Source organism: Macaca fascicularis, chromosome 7, assembly GCF_037993035.2.
Source record: "Macaca fascicularis isolate 582-1 chromosome 7, T2T-MFA8v1.1".
Lineage (NCBI taxonomy): Eukaryota > Metazoa > Chordata > Mammalia > Primates > Cercopithecidae > Macaca > Macaca fascicularis.
Genome location: NC_088381.1, coordinates 36,489,156 through 36,510,144, shown reverse-complemented (window position 1 = coordinate 36,510,144; position 20,989 = coordinate 36,489,156). Strand labels below are relative to the sequence as shown.

The 20,989-nt window shown below is 43.5% G+C and overlaps 1 protein-coding gene and 1 long non-coding RNA gene across 6 annotated transcripts in view; one reads left to right on the top strand and one right to left on the bottom strand.

Annotated features, from left to right (window-relative positions):
• Positions 1-20,989, top strand: part of LOC135971816 (uncharacterized) — a 221,288-nt gene that overhangs the window by 97,250 nt on the left and 103,049 nt on the right. For 3 of the 5 annotated variants that reach the window (XR_010588087.1, XR_012415006.1, XR_010588085.2), the window contains exon 1: positions 19,328-19,582. The exons of the other annotated variants lie outside the window; for them this stretch is intronic. This is a non-coding gene — a long non-coding RNA (uncharacterized lncRNA). Of the gene's footprint in view, positions 1-19,327; positions 19,583-20,989 lie in introns of those variants that run through there. 5 annotated transcript variants of the gene reach the window in all.
• FOXB1 (forkhead box B1) lies at positions 16,551-19,149 on the bottom strand. The gene is made up of 2 exons (XM_005559690.5): positions 18,854-19,149; positions 16,551-18,577 (listed from the first exon to the last, which is right to left on the bottom strand). The coding sequence occupies exon 2, from the start codon at positions 18,518-18,520 to the stop codon at positions 17,543-17,545; it is 978 nt and encodes a 325-aa protein (XP_005559747.1). The 5' UTR covers positions 18,521-18,577; positions 18,854-19,149; the 3' UTR covers positions 16,551-17,542.

Genomic DNA, 20,989 nt, shown 5'->3' with positions numbered 1-20,989 from the left:
GTTGGGTGGCTTTCAGTTTGGTGAACTCATGGATGCACTGTGAAGGTAGCATGTCCAAAGAAGGCATGGAAGCTCTGCACCCCCACCCCCCAACTCCAAATATGTTGCCCTGTGCATCCTTTCTATTTGACTATCCTGAGCTGTGTCCTTTATAATAAACCGGGCAGTTGTTCTAGTGAATTACAGAATGGGGGCAAGGAGACTCTGAATTTGCAGTCAGCCAGTAACAAGTGCAGGTAACCTGAAGACCTCATTTGTGGCTGGTGTCTGAAGTGGGGCAGTCTTGTGGGACTGATCCCTTGACATGTGGGTTCTACACTACCTCTGGGTAATATTAGAGTTGGTGTAGGAAAATGTAAGAATTGGTTGTGTCAGAGGCATTTGAACTGGAGCGACACCATCTTGAGTAGGGGCTGGGTAAAATAAGGCCGAGACCTACTGGGGCTGCATTCCAAGTAGGTTAGGCATTCTTAGTCACACTGGCAGGGCTGGTATCACAAGATACAGGTTCTAAAGACCCTGCTGATAAAACAGGATGTGGTGAAGAAGCTGGCCCAGACCCACCAAAGCCAAGATGACAATGAAAGTGACCTCTGGTGGTCCTCACTGCTCATTACATGCTAGTTATAATGCATTAGCATGCTAAAAGACACTCCCACCAGTGCCCTGACAGTTGCAAATGTCATGGCAGCTTTGGGAAGTTACCCTATATGGTCTAAAAAGAGGAGGAGCCCTTATTTCTGGGAAATCCCTGCCCCTTTTCTGGAAAACTCGTGAATAATCCACCCCTTGTTGAGCATATAATCAAGAAATAAGCATAAAAATAACCAACCAGCCGGGCGCGGTGGCTCACGCCTGTAATCCCAGCACTTTGGAAGGCCGAGACGGGCGGATCACGAGGTCAGGAAATCGAGACCATCCTGGCTAACATGGTGAAACCCCGTCTCTACTAAAAAATACAAAAAACTAGCCGGGCGAGGTGGCGGGCGCCTGTAGTCCCAGCTACTCGGGAGGCTGAGGCAGGAGAATGGCGTGAACCCAGGAGGCGGAGCTTGCAGTGAGCTGAGATCCGGCCACTGCACTCCAGCCTGGGCGACAGAGCGAGACTGAGACTCCGTCTCAAAAAAAAAAAAAAAAAAAAAAAAAAAAAAAAAAAAAAAAAAAAAACAACTAGCAGTCCTCAGTGCTGCTCTGCCTATGGAGTAGCCATTCTTTGATTTCTTTACTTTCTTGATAAACTTGCTTTCGCTTTACTCTATGGAGTCATCCCAAATTCTTTCTTGTGAGGGATCCAAGAACCCTCTCTTGGGGTCTGGATCAGGACTCATATCCGGTAACAGTTGTGGTTGTTGTTTGGAAAAGACTAACATTTGGGGTCAGAAACACACACACACACACACACACACACACACACACACACACACACACACACACACCATTTTATGAATGAATGAATAAATCAAAGAATCTTTGTTACCTGATGTGTTTTAGCCACATGTAAATGAAAATCCAATTCAAACTAGGAGAGTAAACGGCACTTACTGGTTCATGACACTTCAAATGTTCAAGGCAGAACTTGATATACATCAGGTAGCACCCTAGAGAGTGACTCAATAATGTCCCAAGCATTTGTTTTTGTTTTTGTTTTTCTCCATTTGTTTCTTTTTCTCTCCACTGTTGCTTCTGCAATGCCAGCTTCATCTTAGCAGTTTATCTGGGGTTCCTACGAGGGCAACCAGCCAGTCCCATCCACTCCTCACTCAATTCTATCAGGAAAGAACGACTGACTTTGAAGAATTTCTGGCACATTTTTTTTTGTGGGGGGAAGGGGGGAACGGAGTCTCGCTGTCACCCAGGCTTCAGTGCTCACTGCAAGCTTCGCTTCCTGGGTTCACGCCATTCTCCTGCCTCAGCCTCCCGAGTAGCTGGGATGACAGGCGCCCGCCACCACGCCCGGCTAATTTTTTGTATTTTTTAGTAGAGACGGGGTTTCACCGTGTTAGCCAGGGTGGTCTCGATTTCCTGACCTCGTGATCCGCCCGCCTCAGCCTCCCAAAGTGCTGGGATTACAGGTGTGAGCCACTGCACCCGGCCCTGGCACATTTCTTATAATCACTCTGATAGGATCAACTAAGGACCACATATCTGTCTGACCAGTCATGGTGCCTGAGAATGGACCGCTTGTCTTAGTATAGGTTTCTTGGTAGAAGCAGCTTTCTTATTACTTCATGCACTCCCAAACTGAAACTGCAGGTTTTGGAAAGGTGAGAATGATGCTGGGAAGGCATCCAGCTAATCTTCATTCTACCTGGGATGTGCTTATTTGATCTAACAAATAATGTGTTTCTTAAATTGATCCATTTGTTTGTATGCTAGCATATTATGACATATTTTAACCAACCAATCCCTAGCAAATGTTATATTCAGGAGAAGTCAGGTCTTATCATAAGATAACTATGAAGTGTTTTACATATTGGCTCAAACCAATGGCGTGTTTGATAGTACTTTGTAAACTACACAGTCTGTAAAAATATGAGATGGTCCCATGAGCAACTAGAGAAATATAAGGATATACTAAGAGTTGTGACTAGCTTTTGCTTTCCGATCCAACTTCTGTAACAGGCTATGAATAAATTTATTAATAGCTCCCACATTTACAATCAAATGGATTACTTGATAAAATCTAGACTTCATCTTGGCTTTTTACCAGATTTGTAGCTCAGTAACCATCCAATAAATATTGGTCGGCCTGTCACAGACCAATTCATACTCCACGTTTCTAGCTCAGATGTTGGCAAGCTTTTTCACTAAAGAGTCAGATAATAAATATTTTAGGCTTTGCAAGTCATGTGGTCTCTGGCACAACTTAACTCTGCTTTAGTAGCCCAAAACAGCCACAGAAAATAAGTAAATTAACGAATATGCCTATATTCTAATAAAACTTTAGTTATGGTCACTGAAGGTTGAATATCATATAATTTTCATGTGTCAATAAGTCATGTATTATTCCTTTGTCTTATTTCAAGCATTTAGAAATGTAAAAACTAGACCTGGTACAGTGGCTCACGCCTGTAATCCCAGTATTTTGGGAGGCCGAGGCAGGCAGATCACGAGGTCAGGAGACCGAGACCAGCCTGGCCAACGTGGTGAAACTCTGTCTCTACTAAAGATACAAAAAATTAGCTGGGTGTGGTGGCATATGCCTGTAATCTCAGCTACTCAGGAGGCTGGGGCAGGAGAATCACTTGAACCTAGAAGGCAGGGGTTGCAGTGAGCCGAGGTAGCGTCATTACACTCCAGCCTGGGCGACAGGGCGAGACTTTATCTCAAAATAAAATAAAATAAAAATCATTCTTAGTACACAGGCTGTACAGCAAGCTGAATTTGGCTCATGGGCTGAAATTTGTCAACTCCTGTTTTTGCTCAATGCCACAAACCCATAAAGTTTATGGAGAGGGGATGAAAATGGTATTACCTGAACCAATAATTTGTGCATTCACAAAGAAAAAATCTCACTCTACTTTGCATGTAGGTTCTATAAGTTCATTCATTATTTTTTGTCCCTTTCACTCTACTTTTGAAATCAATGGATGGTCCAAAATTTCTAGAATTCACACTTTTACCTTAAAAGGTAAAAAGATTTAAAGTTTTTGAGAAAACATGAGAGTGATTTCAGGTTACAGCTGGACACCTACCAGATTGGGCTACATCTTTGTTGGAGTTGGTGCAAGCTCAGCAGGTCCTCACCCAAACTCAACATTTTATCCCAAAGCCACTTGCTCCCCACCGTTGCTATTTTCCATCCACAGTACCTCATTTCTAGTTAACCAGCCTTGAAAATTCGTGTTACTGTATAGTGAGCATTCCAAAGGAATCCTGCTCAGCCTCAGGACTTCTGTGTAGTGGACCTGCCTCCCTAGGTCCCAGGGATGGAACTTGACCCATATGTGGCCAATCAGAGAACTTTTTCTCTTTAGCTACAGTGATGATCCAGAGAGAAAGAATCAGACTCCTCCATGGGACTTTTGCTAGAACTATCAGGTTGAGTTGAGTTTCTGTTACTTGCAACCCAAGTAGTGCTGACTAAATGAATTGCCATTCAGTTATTTTAATCCTTACCTCTCCTGCCCAGTATCTTTTCCCCCACTCTCTAGTCAGTTACCATGTCCTCTGATTTGTGGGATATGTCTTCCAAATTCATCCATTTCCTTCAATTCTTAATTACTTCACCATTACCTCCTTCTATTTGTCACATTAGCCTCAATGGTATCCTATTCAATAGATACTTTTTGAAGGACATGCTGCTGTATGTTACAATGGCAGTGGACTAAACTGGCAAGAGCACTGGATTGATTTAGAGTCAGGTAGAATCTGGGTTTGAATCTCAGTCAGCCCCTCATCAGGAAATGTATTGGCTCCTTTAGGTATTAGTTTCCCCGTGTGTGTCATAGGAGTAGCTTTTAGGGTTGATATGAGGATTAAAAAAGAATGACATATGAATCAGACCATATACATACACAGTGGGCATCTAAGAAATTAGAGTTCTTAGTACTGGATGAAAGGAACTGTGAAAGCCCCAACTCTCATCCTTGAAGAACATTCAGGTGTCTTTCTCATGGGGCTTTCACCTCTCCATCCATCTTCTCATTACTTCTTATCTTCCTGCTATGTGAGGCCATTTCTGTATGCAGCCTCATTGCTCATAAATCTCCTAAGGCCTACACTGGCTCCACAGACTCTTCACTCTGGCCTCCAGAACGTCCTTCTGCTCTCTTGACCTGAAATTATCCCTATAAACATTATAAAAATTAATCAGGGAAGAAGGGGGGAGAAATGAAAATACACCATGCTTGTAGCACGTTCAACATTAATCATTAGGTCAGCTTACACTCTGACTTGCTTCCTTATAATTCTTTGCCTGCTGCCCTAAAATCACATAGACCCTAGATTATAGTTCCCCTTAACTGCTCTACAGATGACAACTTGAGCATTGTGAATTGTTAAGTTTTCCATTTGAGATATTCTTTCAGATCCTGCATGCCAATGAAACTACTGATGTCAGCTGGTCTGAAGCACCCCAAGAGAAGATGACTCACCAAAGAATGTGGTTTCTACATCCTGACAATTTTATCACTTACCCTGTCCAATCAACAACCCAATTTTCCAGCCCCTTGTACTCCATGAGCCCCTTAAAAACTCAGCCCAGAGCTCCTTGGGGAGATGGATTTGAGTGTCTCCTCTTACCCCTCTTATCACCTTGCTTGGCCACCCTGAAATTATTAAATTCCTTCTCTGCTACAACCCTTGCTGTCTCTGCGTATTAGCCTGTTGCTACACAGCAGGCATATGAATCTGTTGGTACTGTAACACACTCAATCTGACCTCCCTCTGTCTCAACCATCAGGTCTCTTTCCACCAAGTGGGAAAAGTCACTATCTGCCAGATATGCCACCCAAAGTCCTTATGCTAGTAAACTTGAATTTGAAATATTAGTCTTCACCCAGTCCTAAACCCCAAATCCTCTCAAGGCCTTCTGTTCCTCCTGTTTCTCTTCTTCCTTCTCAGAATTTTCAAAGAACCGATTCTTTTATTGAGGCATACTCTCCATGTGTGTCTTCTTTACTAGATGGTAAGTTCCTGGAAATCAGGATTTGTTGGGTATGTATTCGTAACTATGTCCCTGTTGCCAATTTCTAGCACAGTAGAGCATCCGTGTCCATTGTTCAGTATGCATCAGTTGAGTAGACTTTTATGGTGCTGAAGGATTAAGTGATCCAGGCTCATAAACACTCTATTAGTCAAGATTCAGTTGGGAAAACAGAACTAACACTAGAGATTTTATTTTTAAATTTATTTACTTATATTTTTAAGAGGCAGGGTCTCTTTGTTGCCCAAGCTAGAGTGCAGCGGAATGATCATAGCTCACTGCAGCCTCAAAGTCCTGGACTTCAAGTGATTCTCCTACCTCAGCCTCCCTAGTAGCTGGGAATACTGGCATGCACTGCTGTGACCAGATATTTTTATATTTGTAGGCCGGCCACGGTGGCTCATGCCTATAATCCCAGCACTTTGAGAGGCCAAGGCAGATGGAACACCTGAGGTCAGGAGTTCGAGATCAGCCTAGTCAACATGGTGAAACCTTGTCTCTACTAAAAATACAAAAATTAGTCGGGCCTCATGGTGGGCACCTGTAATCCCAGCTCCTTGGGAGGCTGAGGCAGGAGAATTGCTTGAGCCTGGGAGGCAGAGGTTGCAATGAGCTGAGATTGCACCATTGCACTCCAGCCTGGGTGACAACAGGAAAACGCCTCCTAAAAATTTTTAAAAAAACAAAAATTCAGAACAGAATAGGGAGAGAGGGACAACAAGAACCCCAGTCTTTGCAACTGTATACATCTTTAAAAATGGCATGGGGGCTGTAATGACTCCAAAGGCTAAGCTTGGCCACTGGAGTAATAGCTCCAGGACTTCCTGTAGTGAGCGATCATGTGCAGTACCAGGTATAAACCCTTATTTGGCAAGTTCAACCACCAAACCAGCATGAGACAAACAAGAAGCCCGGGTGAACCTCGCTAGCCTTATCCAGCCGAAACACATTTACCAAAGCACAGCTCTATTAGGGAAAGGTTGACAAACTTCCCAGACACACAGCAAACTGGCAGCCCATAACTCAAGTTGGGAGCATAAACTGTTTCTCAGGAGTCACTCAGAACTGAGACCAATGGTCAAAATGGAGGCTAGAGTTGGGACAGTCAACACAAAGACATACAACCTTCTTAAAATGCATGCTTACAAAAACAAATAAATGCCAGCCTTTTGAGAGTTGCATTGAAAAAGCTATGGGAGTGCCCAAGCATACTTTAGAAAGCATACTTTAGAAAGCTGAGCATTAAGAGAAAACACCAAATGCTGATTTCCTCAATATTTGGTTCCATCGACAACAGATGAAATTATATTTACTGAGTTAGAAAGTTACATCATTTCTTCCTTCTTTCCATTTTTCTTCTTTTTAAAATCAAAAGTGCAAAAATGGGCCAGGCGCGGTGGCTCACGCCTGTAATCCCAGCACTTTGAGAGGCCAAGGCGGGTGGATCACAAGGTCCAGAGTTCGAAACCAGCCTGACCAACATGGTGAAACCCTGTCTCCACTAAAAATACAAAAATTAGCCACGCGTGGTGTTGCACGCCTGTAATCCCAGCTACTCAGGAGGCTGAGGCAGGAGAATCGCTTGAACCCAGGAAGCAGAGGTTGCAGTGAGCCGAGATCAGGCCACTGCACTCCAGCCTGGGTGACAGAGTGAGACCCCATCTAAAAAGAAAAAAAAAAGTGCAAAAATCGTACTTTTTCCTGCTTCTGATGTGTTTTATGATCTGATAGAGGCTGTCAGGGAAGAAAAAGGCACTCAGATTGGTAATTTTCTTCTAAATATAAGAATGCATTCCTGCTTAGATTTCATGTGGCTGCCCTCAATTCTGGAAGATTTAAGTTAATCATGATGTATGGATCCAGGTTGGTTGGCTATATGCGGAGGTCCATTTTCAAGGATGCGATGGAGATATTTCAGTGTGACTTTTTTGGTACATGATCTGACCGAGATCAAATATCAAAAATTGCTGTAAGCTAGAATACAGGACTATGTTTGGTTATATAGAAGGTTTTCTTTCCCCCAAATAAGTTAAATAGAAGACAGTTTAGGAAGAAAATGCAGTTTAGTGTCAGTGTCTTTATATTAAACCAACTTTTATTGAGTATCCATAGGTGTAGATAATACTTATTAGCTGGGTAACCTTGGGCAAGTTAGTTAAATGCTCTGTGCCTCAATATTCCCATCTGTACAATGGGCATAATAAAAAAGTACCTATTTCATAAAGCTGTTATTGGGATAAAATGAGTAAATTTTTTTTAAAGAACTTACAACAGTGGAAATGATCAGCTCAGAAGATGGTGGCTCATTGTTTGAAGACTATGGAAAAGTAGTTTGTGAAAATATTACTTTGGTTTTACGATTTTTTCTCCCAACAAAAAACATTGATCCCAATTCAGGAGAATGATTTCAGTCTCAGTGACTAGTTATAGCATGAGGTGCGGACCTCATGCTTATCCTTCTTTATTCTCTTCTGTCTGTTCCAACTGACAAGCACTGATGGGTGCCAGTGTCATGCCTCACGCACTGTGTAGCCACCTTATCATTATTATTATTATTGTTATTTTTCGAGATGAAGTCTTTCTCTGTCATCCAGGCTGAGTGCAGGGGCGCAATCTCAGCTCACTGCAACCTCCACCTCCTGGGTTCAAGTAATTCTCCTGCTTCACCTTCCCCAGTAGCTGGGATTACAGGCACTGCAACCTCCACCTCCTGGGTTCAAGTGATTCTCCTGCTTCACCCTCCCCAGTAGCTGGGATTACAGGCACGCACCACCACACCTGGCTAATTTTTGTACTCTTAGTAGAGACGGTGGTTCATCATGTTGGCCAGGCTGGTCTCGAACTCTTGACCACATGATCTGCCCACCTTGGCCTCCCAAAGTGCTGGGATTACAGGCGTGAGCCACCGTGCCCGGCCAAAGTCATCTTATTAAAAACAAATAAGGTCTCAAGAACCTGGAATGGGGAAGTCTGACACAAAAGTGTCAGATAAGAAAGGTCAAAACAAAATGCTACAACAAGGAGATGAAGCCTGAAGTTCAGATTCCTTGCCTGCTTTGCCATCCCCTTCCTCTCAATCTCCCATCTTGGGAATTAGTCATTTCAAAGCAGTCAAAGAAACAAATTGGTCAATATCTGTTGTGGGCCTGAACCCTTTGGACTCAAGGCAGTCTGTCTGGAAGACTGTTTGTAATTTGGGGAAGGATATGAGAAACTTAAGAAATGATTCCAATTCAAGGTGGATCTCTTTCTCTTGAGATCCGGTGTTAAGCAATGACCATTCCCTCTAGTCGCTCAAACTGCCCAGTACACCCACTTCAAAAGGGTATGGTGTGCCATGCATCATGAGCTGCCTTGAAATCATGCTCACTCACATGATCAGATAAAGACTTCATTTTGTCAATTTGAATACCTGCAATTTTTTTTTTTTTTTTTTTTTTGTTGAGACAGAGTTTCGCTCTTTTTGCCCAGGCTGGAGTGCAATGGCGTGATCTCGGCTCACTGCAACCTCCGCCTCCTGGGTTCAAGCGATTCTCCTGCCTCAGCCTCCTGAGTAGCTGGGATTACAGGCATGCGCCACCATGCCTGGCTAATTTTGTATTTTTAGTAGAGACGGGGTTTCTCCATGTTGGTCAGGCTGGTCTTGAACTCCCGACCTCAGGTGATCCACCCGCCTCAGCCTCCCAAAGTGCTGGGATTACAGGTGTGAGCCACCGCGCCCGGCCTCCTGCATAATTTTTTATTGTTAGTTGCATTTGTCTGGCATCTGTGGTAGGACTGAAGTTTTCTTCTTTATTTTTAGAACCTGATTCTGGTATTGTTAAGTCATTGGGCTGCAGATAAGATAATGTATCAGAGGGATTCACAAGTAAGTAAAATAAAGATATTGGTTTACCTGGAATCTCTCAGGACCTTTCTAACACTAACATTCAGTGCTTTCATGATTCTAAGTCAAGCCGATATTGCTCTGGGTTCCTGGGTGCAGGGTAAATAGCAATGGAAATACAAGAGCAAAAGCTGAAATCTTAAGTTAAATTACATTATTGAATTTGCAGGAAGCTGCTAAGGAATTCAGTATGCCAAAAGCTAATTTATTTTATATAATTGGAACTAGCATTTGGTTAGGCATAAAATATGTTCACTGCAACATTCTTTGTATTAGCAAAAATAAACAAACAAAACCTAAAAGCATTCTAAATGCCCAAACAGAAGGAATTCACTTAGTGGCATACTATACAACCTTTAAAATCAATGGTTATTCAAAGTATATAGTTAGATGGGAAAATGTCTATGATATGCTGGAGAAAAGCAGGATATAAAAATGTATTATACAGAAATAACTATGGAAAATATTGAAAGAAGACATGAATGATTTAAAATATGCATATGCAAAATATATAAAATATTCCTATAACAAAGTATTTTTACAGTACCAACTAAATTTCTAAATGAAATAGAATAGAACCTATTACATGTTTAGAAATCAATATAAACCTCTCTCTAAACTGCACCATTTCTCATTGCAGTGAAATTCCAAGTAATTATTTTACATGATTTATTCAGCACCTGTCATTTTAAGAATTGGATAATGTTTGGCTACACAGCAAAGAATAATTAGCACTATAATTAATCAAATTGCTGTTTATATTTCTATGTCAAAGTTAATCATTTTCATTTCCTTGTTTTATGTGAGGGGTTCTCTTTTACTGAAGCCAATAACATCCACAAGTAAACTTAAATGCATTTCACATGTTTTAATTTTACAAACTTAATATCACAGCAGAAACGTTATCTCAGTCAACACTCTTAATTACTGACACCTGGAGCAAAAGCATAGTGTTCTTACCTAAGCTAAACCAATAGGACTATTTTCAGAATGCTCAATCATTCAGTCATCAATTGTTCTGTGTTAGGCACAGGAACCACTGTGTTAAACATAATCTGGACTAATCTGATAGAAGATGTTATCCTTGCCTGTTCTCCCTCATTCTCCCCTGCCCTTCCCCTGTTTACCAACACACAAGAATGGAAACCCAACTTTTCATCTTCTAGGCAGTCATAGAAATACTTGGTTCAGTCTGAAGAATACATTGAATGTGGAGGGGTTTTCTCCAATATGAAATCAAGCAAAGAATCTTGAGACGAACCATTATTTCAGCCTTTTTTTTTTTTTTTTTTTTTTGTAGCTCACCTGGCACCCAGAGTGGTGTGGAACTTGTCAATGATCACTTTATTGTTATACACAGACTTTCAGTCTATCAAACATATGTAAATAAATAAAATATGTGTTGATATTTCCAAGCAAGCCAGACCTTTGCAGCTCTGGTTTTACTGTAGCAGGTTTAGTAGGGAAGTTCAGATGCTCAGAGTTTTCCTGTTATGTGAAACCATTCTTGGCTGTAATGTCTCTCCAAGGAGCTGCTCTAATTAATGCAAAACACTCTAGATATTACTTAATAAATACTAAGCTTCTTCTAAGTGGCACAAAATTAAAATCCTTTGCTGTCTCTATATGCTATCACGTGCTGGAATTACCAATATGTTGTATTTCATGAAGAAGAGAGAAATCTGTAGCAAAAGCAGAGTTTGAAAACAATTATTTCTGCTAACCAACAACTCTTGCGGTACTGTATACTTAGTAAACCCAGTTAACAGGGAACGCTCATGGAGAGAAATTAACTGAGTAAATAAAAATATACAGGCTGCAAAGCATGAATTAGAATCACAATGTCTGCAAACAACAGATACTTAAAGAATGTGTTTTATCTCTGAGCTTAATCTGCTCTAATTAATGCTCCAAGAGTTTGTTCCTTCAAAAGACTGCAAATGATTTGACATCAGTTATTTGCAGACACAGGCAAAAGGAGGCTGCCTCCAAAGAACGCTTTGTCCAAATATTCTTGAAGATGTTCTAGAAGGACAATCTTCCAGGGAAGATTTTAGTTAGCCAACGACAATTTTTCATAGTTAATCTCTGATTAGTTTATTAGTTCCAGTGAGTTTGATAGCCTATGGCTATGTGCAACCAACTATGTTTTCAACGTCTTTTTTTTTAAAAATATATCTGGAGGTCTGAGCTACTTCCCCTTCAAAGTCCTATTCCCAGCTCCAGGCACAATCCCAAGAATTAAATGAAGAATAGCGTCGAATATGATCTTATAATTCTTAAAGCTAACTGAAAAATGTTAAAGGTACCTGGAAATAATACCAGACAAAATTTAAAAACACAATAGAAAACCCTCCAAATATATTCTCCTTTAGATCAGATCTCAATTTGATTTCAAGTTTGAGAAAAATTGGTTTATTCCTCTGCAATCACATCTTGAAAGCTGATAAGTCTACTTTAGTTTTTCTTACACTGTCTCTAGAAATACCTCTAATAGTCACTGTAACCTTTCTACAATGTTGGCCAATAAAAGTCTACAAAGTTTACCAAAACAAAAACATCAAGCATTGAAGGCAAAAGATAAAAGTTTCCGAAAATTGAGCAAGATTATCTCAATTACCCTGATACATGTGGCTTGTTTTCCCCACTCCGGGCATGAAAAATGAAAATGTAAGAGAATTCTGACTTGGAAATTCTAACCAAAGAGTATCCTCTCTCCTGATTTTAACATAACCTGTTTAACTATCACAGTGCTCAGATAGGGTAGCAAGCAGAAAGTAGTGTGTATGTGTGCGCGCGCGTGCGTGTGCAAGAGAGATAAGAGAAGACAAGAGACTAAGAGAGATAGAACAGGTGAGGTTGCAAGCTCAGCTATCTAGCCTGTTATGACACCAAAGACCAGATATATTAGTTGAAAGAAGAAAATTTGATGACCCGGATGTGATTCTGGTTTTTGAAAACAAGCGGTTTATGCGATCCAAGCCTAGCAAAGAGGTAGATTTAGAAATGTGTATGATATAATGATGTTTATATTGACATAGGTAAAGATTTGTCTACCTAGAACATAAAGTATATATAAAAAAAGATATGTTTAAATTAAACTTATTATCTCAGACCTGACTGTTGATCACCAAGAGTTCCTTGAGAATCCCAAGTCCCACATTGCCTGCCCCCACTCACTTTCTTCCCCTCCCCCATTTTTTCAGAAGCCAGAGGATGCCTGCTGCATCTTGCACTGTAGTGCAAACAGATTCCCCCAAAGAGAGAGGAAGATAAAATGAATTTAAATTCCAAAGGGGTTCCAGTGCCGGTTTCCTAGTCCCCGAGTCAGCAATGTGTTTGTGAAAATTCAGCCTTTTTGTCTCCCAGTAAAAAGAAGCTAAATCTACATCGGTGGCCCAGTCTCGGATTGCTATTCTTTGCATTTTCTATTCGAGTGAATGAGAGTGAATGAAGTGGCCGGGACCCTTCATTTGATCTACTCAATTGCATAAAGTGACAGAATTCTAATATATTTGTTTAATGCTCTTCAATGGGCTTTCACCTTTTTTTGCTTGCAAATGAAGCATCCGTGGGCAAAGTTTCATCCCCCTTTAACACTGGGACATATTTCATAACTGAGGCCGTGGTTTGAAGTAATCTTGAGAGGAGTTTTAGACTCAAAAAGTGGAAAATAAAGAAACAGATGTGAAGTTATTGTAAATTCCTAGAGTGGGCTCTGGGGCTATTGTGCCTCCACGGCGGGCGGTCCAGGGGCTGTGCCTTTCATGCTGTAATTGAAACATATTAATTAGATAATTTGTTGTTAGTTTAAACGAAACAAATGCATCCCCTTTGAGGCTTCACAGCCGGTGGGTTGGGTGGTTTTTGTTTTGTTTTTGTTTGGGTGTCTCTGTGCATATGTGGCTTTTAGGAGAAAAAAATTAATTGACATTTATATTAAGAATTTAAGAATAGATCCTGATCCTTTCTGTTTCTTAGTTGAATACCTTTTACAAAGGGAATTTTCATTTGTAAAAGTATAAACCCACTCCTCACCCCTACACTCTGCAATCCCCCAGTGCCCCTAGTCTTGCATAAACGAATGTAAATCTTACTGTCTGCAGCACCGGCTTGGACTCTTCCTCCCTCCTACTTCCCACCTCATCCTTCTTGAGCACCTGGCCATATTTATGCTTGCAAGACCCTCAATGTTCTCATCTCTTTAAAGGAATTAAACTCACTGCTATAGTATTTAGGCCATTTTGATGATCATTTACTAGTGCTACTCCTCACTCAGGTTTTTCAAAACTCCCAAATCAGATAATAGAAACAGTGAGAATTTCTGTAGCTTCTCTCTTGAGAAAGTGCATGAAATTCATTCATTGTGTCAGCGCTTCCTCAAATCACAGAGAATCCTGTTTAAAAACTCAGTCAAATGCAGAATCATGTAAAAAACCAAAAGTAACAGAATAGCCAAGTTTCCAAATACAAAATCCGAAACCAAGAAATCAATACTGCTTGAATTTACAAAATAGAAAATATTATCACTTATCTCAGTTCTCAGGACAAACCCCACACAGACACCTTCCCACTCCATGGCGTTGTCTCTTCCAGTTTTATTTTAAAGCTGTGTGTATTGACTTTGGACTTGAGCCAGGTGAAAAGATTTAACATGACAAAGAGAGCCATTGAAGGTATCATAGTTATAAACTTCCTTATTTGTGGGGCACTTCAGCTAAACAGGGCATAAGTCTCAAAGCTGGGGGGGTGAGGCAGGGATGGAGTGGCGTGGAGGCATGTGTGTTTGGACTGCCTTTGGATTTCTGATCAAGGTCAAAATATCATCAATGGATTTTTTTTTTTACTTTACTCATTCAACTTTGTCAGAGAAAAGATGCCTGCATTTGTGAAAGGAGGGCTCACAATGCCCAAGTTATTTCATTCTTTGCAATACACCATGACGAACTTACCAGCTGAAAAGAGCATTTTCAAATACTGAGTTGAAATCTCTCCTTTGCTAAAAATCAGAAATAGATCTGTATCTTATTTACCTCTAGGTATTAAGTGTGTGTATGTACACATCACTTATCTCTGAATTCTAGTGCCTGTTATAAGAGGAACATTTATCTAAGCTGAAGATTTATAAACTGTTTGAGGCCCATGTTAGGCCTTTATACTTCCTTCATCCCCAGCTTGAATTCAGTGTTACCAAATTCGATGAGATTAGCGTATTCCAGAGATGGCCTTAATTTTCTTTTGCAGGGAACTGAAAACATATTTAATTTTTTTTTTTTTTAAAGTATATGATTTCTTGTTGAGAACAAAGTTTTTAAGAGTTTCCTAGCCTGGGGTGGTTAAGTTTTCCAGGCTTTCTTTAGCTGATCTTGTTGATATAATTGTGAATTGGGCTTGATGAATGAGTTTAGTTGTCCCCTGTTTGACGAGCTTTAGTAGCTTCATGCATTTTAATCAGTCCAATGATTCATTTATTTTCCACCTTTTTTTTTTGGCTGTGTGTGGGATCCTTCTTTTTAAAAAATGGTTGGAACAGGATTAATTACCTTTTGCATTAATCCTAAGTTGTTTCTCAGGTAGTCCTCTAAATATATAATGGTTGCAGGTGCTAAGGATCCTCCTATGAAGTACAGTGATTGTGGTTTCTATGTGGGTTTCTCTGTGTTGCACAAGGGTCTCTTGTTTAATCATTTTACACAGTAAAGTGTTAATCACCATTTAAGTTTCTCTTTGCCTTGTAAGTTCATTAGGTGAATACACATCTCATTCCAGAAATATTGTGACCCTTTCAATAAAGTGTCATTTAGCCTTGAGCCATAAATTCTTGGCAAATGTTAATTCTCTGCAAAAATATGAAGAAAAGCAAATGCTTCAAGTCAGGCATTTGAAGTAAATTCATTCATGTCTTTAAAATAAGTGCATCAAGCATTATTTTCTCAGAGGAAGGAGTGAAAGAAATCTGTTCAGTTCAAAGTGAACAGGTATCTTGACATGAAGGTGAACCTTTAGGTAATTTCTATTTAAAAAATTTTAACAACTGCAATAATTTAAAGGAGCAAGGAACTGAATACTCACACTAAATAAGATGCATCAGAATATAAGCATTGAGTAAGCAAGTCTGTTTTTACTTTTTAAGTCTCTATATTTTCTACCTGATTTCTACATAAGCGTTATAAGTGCTATATTTCATAAAATGTATATTTTAATATAGACAAAATACATATAAAGTACTTATTGTTTCAAAAACAGGTTTTCTTTCAACACTGCACCTGTGCACCTGATCTGTAATAGAAATAGTCTGTTTCTTTTTTCCCTATACACAAATACCTTCAAAATTCTGTCTGAATAATTTCTCCCACAATCTGCAAGTGCATAAAAGGTTTGGCTGTTTTCACAATATGATATGAAAAAGGCAAATTACTCGGTGTATTGCAGAAAGCATGCTTAGGGGAGCATTACATCCATCTTTTGCAAAATTATTATTTGTAGCAACTCTTCAAAAACACACAAAACTAAAATTTGAATTTACATATTTTAATGAGAAAATATTATTTGGACTAGGTCATAATTTAATGTAGACGCCCCCCCCTTTTTTTTAATCCTTTGTTTTAAAACAGGCATGCTGGGAACAAGAACATCAATATTTAAAATGCCATGCTAATTCTGTACAGGGAGGGAAAAATGATAGGTAAAAATTTTACAGCTCTGATGACACTACAACTTTTTTTTTTTTAACTTAAGCAGGTCACACCAGAACAACAGTTCGTTTTCCAGCCAATTATCTAAGAGTCTAAAGGAATACGACAAACAAAAGTGCATTTTACACAGTGTATAATCATTCCTATTCACAAGTATTTACATCTCTTTGCAGCCCTTTAGCTTCTTGGAAAAGTTCTGGTAGCAAACAGAAAGACTTGTCCGTGGGAGAGCTATCCGGTGACATCCCTTCATGTTATCAGTCAGCTTATCTAAGTTCTTCCCGGGTTGCCCTTGATGCTTTCTTGGTTTGGGCTTATTTCATTTTCTTTCTTTCTTTTTTTCCAACAATAAAATAAATAGCTAAAAAGGTCTCTAAGTAATCGGAAAGTTAACATCCCAATTAACTTTCCCATCCCCACTTCCCTCCCCTAAACCTGGCCAGAAATGAAGAGTAAACATTCACATTACAACAGGTACTTATAATGTGGGTTTTGCCCATTCGTCCGCCTAGCAAGGCAGATTCAAGGTCATTGTTTACATATTACTGGGCGCTTTGTAAACAATACAAGGTTACTTTTAGTTTTGTTTTGCTGTGTGAGGACAAGCGTCGCCTTCTCAGCTTGGCAGCCTCTTTCCTAACTCCCAGCGCCTGGAGCCTCTGGAAGGAAACAAAACCCCAAACAACAACAACAAAATCTCCGCAGAAGCCCAGGAGGCAGGGCCGCAACCCCGGGAAGTTGTGGTCTGCCCAGCCCCTGCCGGATGGGCGGAGGCGAGTGGGGTAGGAAGATTAGTGGCTCCTTTTTGCTGCAGATTTCCAAGACGTAAAGAGATCCGGCCCTCCCCTGCGCGGTTGCAGCCCTCGCGGGGAGGGGGTGTGGGGGGGATCTGTTCCTGGAAACATCTGAGGCAGTTTCTCTAGTCTCGAAACTGCGCAGAGTTCGGGGCTCCGCCGATCTGGGCGGAGGGAAGACGCGCTTTTCTCGGCGAAGAGAGGGTGACAGGATTTCCCCCGCCAGTCAAATGGGAGGGGGTTTCGGGGCCTCAGGGAGGGGATGGCTCGGCTCAGGTGGCCCCGGCCTTCCCTGACGTGGGGACTAGGACAACTCCTACGCGCCTCCCGGCCCATCTGCAAGTTTGTGTTTTGTCTCCTGGGTCCAAAACAAAGTTCTCTCGGGGCAAGACGGGTTGGCCGAAGGCGAAAGGGATAAGTTAGGGTGGCGGTTCCAGGTTGCGGCGGGCAGGGCTGGGAGCCAGGGAAGGCGAGTGAGGTGGTGGGGAGGAGAACGAGAGGGGGCGTCGGCTCCTGCGGGTCAGTGCACAGCCACCGAGTGCAAGGCGGAGGCCGGGCTGGTGAGCGTTTCGCTGGGGGTGGCGGGGCTGCTTTGGCTGGTGGCTGTTTGTGAGGACGTTGGGCTGAGCGAGGGCGGCGAGTTCGAGAGCAAGGTGGGGATGGGCGCTGGCAGCGCAGGGAGCGCGGGCACGGCGGCCGGCGTGGGCTTAATGGGCACGGGGATGGCGGGCAGCGTCTGGCCCGCCGCGTGGCACAGCGGCTTCAACGGCACGCCGTAGGCGCTGTAGTCGCCACTCGCCATGGAGATGGGGGTGGCCGAGTCGATCATGCCGGCGGAGCCATACACGTGTGGCCAGCCGGTGCCCAGAGAGCTGCCCATGGTAGTCAACTGGTTGGGGAGCGGGTAGGCAGCGGGCACCGGCTGCATGGCGGAGAAGGCCAGTCCCCCAGGCATCTTGTATTCCCGCGCGATGATGTTCTCGATGGCGAAGGGGTGCTTGAAGCCTGAGGGCTGCGCCACGCCGCCCAAGTTGTAGGCGGCAGCGGGCATCTGTGGCAGGTGCGTGCCCGAGGCCGCCAGCGCGCTGAGCCGCAGCTTGGCCTGCTGCTGCAGGTACTGCGCCGCGTCGGCTGGCTTGCTGGGCGCCAGGTGGTCGGACTTAAGCACCTTGAAGCGCTTGCGGCGCCTCAGGAAGCTGCCGTTCTCGAACATGTCCCCGCAGCTGGGGTGCAGCGCCCAGAAGCTGCCCTTGCCTGGCTGGTCTGGCCGCCGCGGGATCTTGATGAAGCAGTCGTTGAAGGAGAGGTTGTGGCGCAGGCTGTTCTGCCAGCGCTGCGTGTTCTCCCTGTAGTAGGGGAAGCGGTCCATGATGAACTTGTAGATCTCGCTCAGCGGCAGCATCTTCTCGGGAGAGCTCTGGATGGCCATAGCGGTCAGCGAGATGTACGAGTAGGGCGGCTTCTGGTCGCTGTACGTGTTACGGCCGGGCCGAGGCATCTTCTTCCTCGCCCTCTTCTTGCTCTGGATCCGCGCGGGCCGGCGGACTACTCGGATCTGGGAAGGGGGAGGTAATAAGAGGAGGTAGCAAGGGTGCACTGAGACACCGGCGGGGTCAGCCAGGCCGAGTAACAGACTTCGGGGGTCGGGGCTGGGGGCTGCGGCGCTCGATCAGCCGGCGCCCGCGCTCTTGAGCCAGCAACTTTGCGGGCTTAGTGGGACCCAGCCAGGGGGCGCAGGAGGGGAAGCGGCCGAACGGCGCTAGGATAGCCGGGAAGTCAGTCCGGCCTGGGGCAAGAACCGGGTGCAGGGACGGAACAGAGAGCTGCTCACCTTAAAGTTGCTTCAAGTTGCGCGTCCGCATCCGGGAGGGCGCGCTCTCCGCGCGCAGCGTCCGTGTCCGGTTGGACTCGGCGCGAACCTGGGCTCTTGAGCTCAGCCCCGCAGCGTCCCGCGCCGCCCGGTCCGCGACGCTCCTGGAGCGTCCTGCGGGCGGCCGAGCTCGGCTGAGGACTCCCGGCGCGGATGGTGGCAGCGAAGGTCTTAGGGCTCCGGAGGGCGCTACTGTGGGCTCCGTGTCTCGGCTGAGCTAGGTGGCTGCCTCCATGCCCTCCCTCGAACCATCTGATAGTTTTAAGCGGTGACAGGAGCAGAAAAGACCCCTGTAGCGGCGCTTCATTAATGTGCCACTTCTTAGCTATCATATGACAATCGCCTTGGGAGGAGGAGGAAGAGGAGGGGGAGCGGGGGCTGCAGAGGGAGGGGACTGAGCGAGAAGGGAGAGCCCGGCCAGCTCTGGTTTCTTTCACACCTATTTACATGGACACCTTGGCCAATAGGAATTACTTCCAGCTCAAGACTGGGCGAGGGGCAAGAGCCTCGCCACTGGCAGCAAGCAGGACGCGCCGGCCGGTGTGCGCCGTGTGAAGGTATGAGGAGACGGCCGCCGCGGAGCAGGGAGCCAGGCGACCACTCACATTCACAGATGGAGCAGCCGCGCAGATGATGTTTGACATGGAAATTGCTTGGCTGGGGTATTCTGTTTCCTCTGCGTTGTATCCGGTTTGTATCTGTTAGGTAACTTTAGGCACGGCTTTCCCCTGAAACCGACCCTTTTCCTGCGCTTAGCACTACCCGGGGTTGTTTGCATGGGTTGTAATAATGAAAACACACCCTTGCCCCCTAGTACCCCAGGAGTTAGGTCGAAGTTTGACTTGACCTTCCTATGAAGCTGCTTCAGCTCTGTTTAGTTAGGTGTGTAGCTTTGAAAAAGCGATGGAATTTACAAAATACTTTCAAAATGTGATTGGACATCCCCATGTAAGAGCCCATTTTGGATGTAACTGTATCGATCAAATTTTTAAAAATTAAAATAGTGTATGTGGGCGAAAAGTCCAGGTATTTGCTTTGAAAGTCCTCCTGGAATTTGGTTGGACACAGGACGGAGGCTCAGGGGCTGTTGGGGCAAATGTTGTGCGTACCTGGGGAGGGCCTGAGTTTGATACAGTTTATCACCAGGTAAGCCTCAGGGGCTCTCGCTTTTCCCAGGTGGTTTGAAACTTTAGAACTCAGGCATATCCTGGAAGTTTTCATTTTACAGCCGGAACTCCCCTCCCCAACCCTCCCACCCCTCTCACTCCCCAACCCCCGCTTTTTTTTGTATGGAGAACTTACTTAGGATTTAGAGTTTAGCAAAAGCTGCCTGCGATCCCACTAAAACAGCAGTATCTTCTACAACTTGGAGAAAGAACCATAGATTTTTCCTTTTTGGGAAGGGGGCAATGTGCCTCGGGTCACTCCGCCTGGTGCGAGCAGCAGGCTCCCTTCGGCTCAGATTCGCCTTGGGAGGGTTAAATGAATCATTATTATTGTCATTATCCTCATCGTCGTCGCTGCCGTCGTCATCATCATCATCATCAAATTGCTATGAAGTAAATAGTGAGTCGACCCCGCCTGCATGCACGCACTCTATGAGTACACACCAGGAGTTCCCACCGGTTTCTGCACGTTCTCCGACCTTTAAGGTTTTTTAAAGACATTCATTTTACTGGGTTGTTAAAAACTCAATACCTACAGACCACACAGAATCATCTTCAAAGTCCAGAAATGTGAGAACTTTTTTTTTCCTAGAAGTGGTGGTCGTAGAGAATTCTGGGTGTTAAGTTTCAACACTTTAAGTGATATTAGAGCATTATTAGTGGAGCTGTTTTGGGTTAGCATAAAAAAGATCTTTCAGCGCGCGCATGCACGCGCACACACACACACACACACACACACACACAACTTCATTAAGTATAGTTTCGGAGGCGGTCAATAACTCACCAAAACGTAACTTAAACACGATGAATTTAGGAGATTAAACAATTTCATTAATATTGAAATGGCTCTGGCTCTGGGCTGCCTCGCTTGAGATGCAAGCGCACGTTTTTCAATATTAACAGAAGTGCTTGAAGAAAAGAATAATGTCAC

Excerpts from the sequence above, each read along its gene's own strand:
- FOXB1 (XM_005559690.5), bottom strand. The coding sequence starts at position 18,520 with ATGCCTCGGCCCGGCCGTAACACGTACAGCGACCAGAAGCCGCCCTAC.